The sequence below is a fragment of the Primulina tabacum genome, chromosome 1 (genome assembly GCF_025594145.1).
Source record: "Primulina tabacum isolate GXHZ01 chromosome 1, ASM2559414v2, whole genome shotgun sequence".
Lineage (NCBI taxonomy): Eukaryota > Viridiplantae > Streptophyta > Magnoliopsida > Lamiales > Gesneriaceae > Primulina > Primulina tabacum.
In genome coordinates, this window is record NC_134550.1 from 49,741,271 (window position 1) to 49,747,604 (window position 6,334).

The window sequence follows — 6,334 nt, forward strand, 5'->3', positions numbered from 1 at the left end:
GATACATCTAACGCATGATACTCACGTCCAAGAATGAACACATGAAGCGTGAATTTTACAAGAAATTTAGCGGGTGACTCATAAAGACAGTCCAACACATGATTTTTCAAGTCCATATATACAAATAAAAAAAACATAATCCAACTGATATGTGACATCTAACACACCCTTTCACGCCCAATAATGAACAACTAGAGCGTGAAATTTATAAATATATTAGCGGATGGTCCATTAAAACAATCTAACACATAATGATGAGTCTGATCTCTATTACCATGTTAAGATGATAACCTTGATCCTAACTCTATAATTATTCCAAAAAGTTTTTTTTTTCATATACTTAAATATTATATTTAAAAAATAAAAAAACAAATTGATTGTGCGGAATCAGAACTACAGCCATTCCACCACTTCACAAGTGGGAAACTGATGTAAAGAATATAAATATAAAAAAACGTTGCTGGCGAAAGGAGTGCACAAATAATGAAGTGTGTACATAATGTATCTAGCACGCGATTGGGGTCGATATCTAGTTCTCATATACAAAATTAAGATAAAAACTTTGAGAGCTTAATTTTTTAAAATTCGTTAAATATTAGAGCTCGACAAAACTTTCGCGAGACGCCATAATTCGGATTAGGGACTCAATATTTATTCTCTTTTTTATAATAATATAAATTAAATATGCATATGATGTAGCATAAAAACGATATCCTAATACAAAATCCAAAGTTCAAAACCGTAGTTAAAAAAAGTTTTAAAATTCGTGTATTCGTGAGATTAATATTTATTCTGTAATTACAGTTAGTACCCAACCCCAATGTTAATGGGCCTTGAATTATGTGACGATACCCAAACATCCTAATCATATGGGCTTATGGCAGGCAACGTCGAATGGGCCTTAATGCATATTTCAAAATTTCAATTGAATTCTTTAATGATTGGGCTTAGCCCGAGCAAACTCCCACAAAATCTTGTTTTTGTTTTTACTTCTCATTTTGCAGTTCAGGTAACTTTCCTGAATAGTATAGGTGGATCGCTCTATAATTGATTTGATTCAAAGTCTCCTCATTTCAATCTCTCCAAATCATTGTAATTTTACGAAGTTTATATGATTTTTTTCGCATTAGGTTGATGAAATTGCAGGTAATTTAGGGTATTATCATTCTGTTGCTTTGTGGAAATGTGCCCGGAAGGTAACTCGGCGTCTAGTTCTTCACCGCCGCAGCCGACGGCGATGTATTCGCCTAGTGGGAAGAGGTCCAGGGATCCTGAAGACGAGGTTTATGTTGATAATTTGCACTCGCACAAGCGATATCTTAGCGAGGTATTTTTTTTAAAGATAGGATACGCATTTTTCCGTTTTTGGTATCGGATTAAAGTAACTTGTCTATGCGTACTTGAAATTCTCTCCATCTTTGTATGAGCTTTGAAAATTTGGATCTTACGGGTATCTATGTTATTAATTTGTTTTGGTGGTAAAATGTCTTTGCTTTGAATGCTAAAATGTCTTTGCTTTGAATGCTAAAATGTTGGTGCATGTACGGGAAATTTGGAAGTATTTGAGTGGTCATTGGAGTTTTAATGCATCATATCTAGGGAATGAAAACCTTTGGTAGTTTGATTGGTATGATGGAAACTTCGATGTTGCCACGGATGACCAGATTTTTGTCTGGCCCGTCGAAATCAAACTAGTCTGTTAAGACATACCATGTCAGGATACAATCAGGAAAATAAAGTTCACCGCTGCTGGTTCTAGCAAATGACATCCAATTTTGCCTCTAATTTGTTGACAACGTGATTAGGTATTTATGATATGGAGATTTATTTGTGTCATGTTCAGTATGACCCAAGATTGAGATGAGTGGGATATATTTTGTATTTTGGAGGTGAAAACACATCTTTGAAAGAGTTGCATTTAAATAAAATTTATTTCTCATTTGACGGGAGAGAATGGGATGCTGCTTGTTCAGCTTATCACATTACATGGGCCGAAAATTTTGGACGCTTTAAAGCTAATGATTAGGTGCTACGGTTATTTACTGTCCTTTTGCTACTCATATATTAATTCATCATTTGTTATATGGAGAATTTGCAGATTATGGCATCAAGTTTGAATGGGCTGAAAGTTGGAGATCCTCTGTCTATAAATCTTGTGGATTCTTCCGCAAGGTCTGAAATCATCTCTATCTTACGCGAGTTTATTGTGTTTTTCAGAAAAATGCAGGGGTCAAAATGGTTTTACCTTTGCAAAATCATGCATGCCAAAAATACTTGTATAACAATTATTTGCTTGGTAAGTGTGATGATGGAGATTAAAATACATGGGCAAACAATTGTGCGGTCTAGCACAAGCAATACAAACAAATATTTTCAACAGTAAAATCCAAATAAAACAAGTTTAATCTTTCATCTTGCATTCATCTCTACCAGACTTGTATCACGCATAGCTTTCTTGAGTCCTGCTAGGACCCTTTTTATCTTTATGTTTTCGACGACTTCCAAAGCAACATTGATAGAAAATTTACAAGAATAAAAAAAGGTTTGATTGATTGAACTTTATCGGTTTTATATGACAATAGGCTGGAAGAACATTTATTGTTAGTTAACATGTTAAACAAGCTCATTGTTAAAGCAATGTGTGTGCACAGAATATAATTTGGTAGAGTTCTTGTAGTTACTGAAGAAGTTCCAGCCACAGTGCTGAGTTTATTATATCCTGAGGAGCTTTTAAATTATTACATCCCGATACAACATGTCTTAAACGGGCAATCGGGAGTTTTTCCAATTTCATATTTTATGATTGAAATTTTAAAAATCATTGGGTGCTTCTCAAATATTTTAAATATTTAAAGGGGTTTCTGTTATTATTATTTTCGTACTTGTTTAAGTTCATCAACAAGCAAAACTGTTTGCTTCAAGTAATGCAATAATAGGATCATCTAGAAACCTCTCTTTTGTGGGACATGTTACATTCGTCATGACCAAGATCTGTGTGAAAACGCAGGAGGTTAAAATGTTTGCTTACTTTTCCAGTCTAATTCATTTTTAAGATGGGAGAACAAACCGTTGCACAATACATCGACTGTTAAAAATCTCACGGACTCAGTTGTCTGTGCTAAACAAATGTTACTTAACTGTGATTTATTTGTGCCTTTATTATTGGTTGTGATAAATTTTTTCTTGTTCCCTTTTTATTCTAAGTGACTAGATGGCACTCATCCCCATCTCCAAGGTTGATTTCCCTAAATTCCTTTGATGTCAGGGATGATATATCCTTACAGTATTCACCGATGTCAGAAGATTCTGATGATTCCAGATATTGTGAGAGTTCTACAAACACTTGTTCTTCACATCCTGAGAGTATTCCTTCCAGTCCAGTATCTCCTTATAGATGCCAAAAACCCCAAACTGGATTTGCACCAGGTCCTCCTTCCACTTCACATGGCTGTATTGTCTCCAGTGTGGCATCAACACAATCTCGTCATCGAGGTTCTGATAATGAGGGTCGATTCCCATCATCACCTAGTGACATATGCCACTCAGCTGACTTACGGAGGGCAGCGCTTTTGCGATCCGTGCAGATGAGAGCACACCCTTTGGAGTTATCACAATTTGAATCTCCATATAGTCCTGGACAAGAATCTGGAAATAATATGGAATCCGAGGAACAGGCATGTTCTTGCGCAAAAGCTGTACTTGATGAGAACGAAAGTCAGATTGCAAAATGTGCCCCATCAAGTGCTAATCATGAAAATAGGGTGAAGTCTTCCTGCAGGACTCTGGCCATGAACCTGAAAGATGAAGGATCCGCGGGCTAATGGTTCTTCGATTCTGAAGCTAATGGGAGTTATCAGGAATCAGCTAGTGCCCTTGCTGTTAGGATTTTTATGGGTCTGCCCAGTTTTTGCTTTGGAGCTTTGGGAGAAGAATTTTGGGTAATTAAATATATTTATGGTTTTCTTTTGAGTAAAATTATTAATAGATGCCAAATTATCTCGGAATTTGTTTGATGAAATTATTTTTAAAATTCTAAATATTATTTTGGAATTATAATTTAATATTATATGATATAATATAATAATAGAGTATTTTAAGAACAAAATATTCTGCTGTAGATGTAAAAAAGCGACGAGAAATATTTAAGGGAATAAGCATATAAATTATTATATATATATATATAATTTTAAGGTATTGGTGATAGCAATAGAGTCCAGGCTTATTCATTTTTTGGGGATAGCTGATATTTGTCACACCGAACTTAATTAACACCTTTTAATCTCTCATATTATGTCTGCTCCATAAATGAAAATCACTTCAAAAAAGTTTAAAAGTCTGACATCTCAAATTTCTTTCGAGTGTCATCTCTCGATTTTCTCCTTTTTGGATTTCGGTTTTTGCTCTTCACCTATATTTAATGTATATGACACCCAAAAAAAGTTGTTTTCAATAATGAAGCACCACGCGTGGAGAGGAAGCCTTGAATTAAATGTGATGCAATATGTATGTTGTGAGGAAATAATGTACGGTGCTTATAGAGTTCGATATCGATCATGAATTACGTAAAGTGGGAGTACCAATTCCACATCAAACTCTATAAAAAACAATTTTTTTAAGAAAAAAAATATTATAAGATGTCAGACTTTTAAATAAAAATGGTGGAAAAAGGAAAGAGGATCGAAAAGAAGTGCTGAATTTACATAGGCACGGACCTTGACCCACATACGGACACACCACACGACCCTATCCGGACATCAAGGCTGATTTTCGGGCACCCAACGCCGTCCGTGCATAGACCTACCTAGCTATTTTGTGCTTTTATGCACCGTTTTAGGCCCGTTAATAATGTAGTGTTATAAATAAAAGATGAAGCCGAGTTTTGACCAGTTTTCTTTCATCTTAGCTTACATCCTAGAGCACAACACACAACACACAACACACACAACACAATTACGTATTCAATGAGGATTGGGACACGAATATAAGACATGAGAGCGAAAAACAAGTGACAGTTGAATCACAAGACATAAGGAAATTTCTCTCTCTACTCTGTGATTTTATTTCTTGGCCTTCATTTATGATGATAATTTGAATATGTTTGTGTGTTTAATTATTTCATCGTAAAATTATTGGTTGTTTCTAGAAATTGACTAACTTAATTTGACTTCCATATTTTGAATTATTTTGCCTATTATTATTTGTTCTTACAATTTATTTGTGGTTTCTCGAATTGTTTGCGTTCAATTAATTAACTGATCACTAATTGGATCGTTTTATTTATTTGAAATCTGACGTTTAGGAGATTATATTTTGAATAGGGCCACATGAAAACACAACCTAGGATATTTGTGAGTTCGGGAAGCCTACCACTTCCTTTGAAGTCATTGAAAGAGAATCATAGAACATTATTAAATTATTTTGATGTTTGATGTCTGATAAGGATATCAATATTGACATTAAAATAATAGAATTTACTCAGCACTCGGAGAGGCAGTAAGTAACACTTTAGGGTTCTTGGCTTATAAATTGGAATGTGTAATATAGTCGATTTAATACGATTTACATGAATGAAAATCGAGTAAAATCGTGTACCTAGAACCCGTCTCATATTATGTACCCAGCCATTTTTGAATGTCCGCTTTAGTTATTTTATTTTAGTTTATATAAATATTAAACTGATTTTTTTTAAATAAAGTTGATATTATTTTAATTATAGTACTTAGTGTGAATTTAAATTATCAATATTTGTGAGAATGAAACTATAATTATCAAACACTAAAACTTGACAATTGTGTGCTTGTAGGGGCGCCGATTTCTTCGAAAGATCACTCGGTATGGGAGATCGAGGCTACACGCTTAACCGGTTTTTATATGAAACATCCAACATCAACTTTGTCACGCCCCGGGACAGGGGTTGGTTGACACCGGCGTTGCTCTCAAATTTACATTCGAAAACAACAAGCCTCAGAAATACAGAATTCAGAAACCAGTCTTTTATTCGTAAATACTGAATATTCAATGTCTGATACAACTCAACTAATAATGTTTTACAGCGGAAATGTAAAACCAGAAATACAATGTCTGAACATATGCAGCGGAATATAAAATATAAATCAGAACTGATAAACAATGGTCTTCTTCACCAGCCCCAAAATTGAATCTGCTCTTCTTCTTCTAACTTTTCTTCCTCGTTTTTATCTGAGATGAGTTTGGTGGGTGAGTGATATGGTTGTCACTCAGTAAGCAGGGGAAGGAATAACTCCCAATTTCGAAATCGTTTTCAACAGAAACAATAATACAATAATATACAAAAACTCTTTATTTCAGAACAGAA

The 6,334-nt window shown here is 34.4% G+C and overlaps 1 protein-coding gene across 2 annotated transcripts; it reads left to right on the forward strand.

The window, feature by feature from the left end:
• The first annotated feature begins 1,006 nt into the window (after nucleotides 1–1,006).
• On the forward strand, nucleotides 1,007–5,875 carry LOC142546113 (uncharacterized). Of its 2 annotated transcripts, XR_012820419.1 has the most exons (4): nucleotides 1,007–1,327; nucleotides 2,099–2,172; nucleotides 3,266–3,938; nucleotides 5,804–5,875. XR_012820419.1 is itself a non-coding variant. In XM_075653635.1 (3 exons), the coding sequence occupies exons 1-3, from the start codon at nucleotides 1,184–1,186 to the stop codon at nucleotides 3,819–3,821; spliced, it is 774 nt and encodes a 257-aa protein (XP_075509750.1). In that variant the 5' UTR covers nucleotides 1,007–1,183; the 3' UTR covers nucleotides 3,822–4,031. The 2 variants fall into 2 exon arrangements, 1 of the variants encoding a protein (XP_075509750.1); XM_075653635.1 differs by lacking the exon at nucleotides 5,804–5,875 and having other exon boundaries at nucleotides 3,266–4,031.
• Nucleotides 5,876–6,334: the final 459 nt, after the last annotated feature.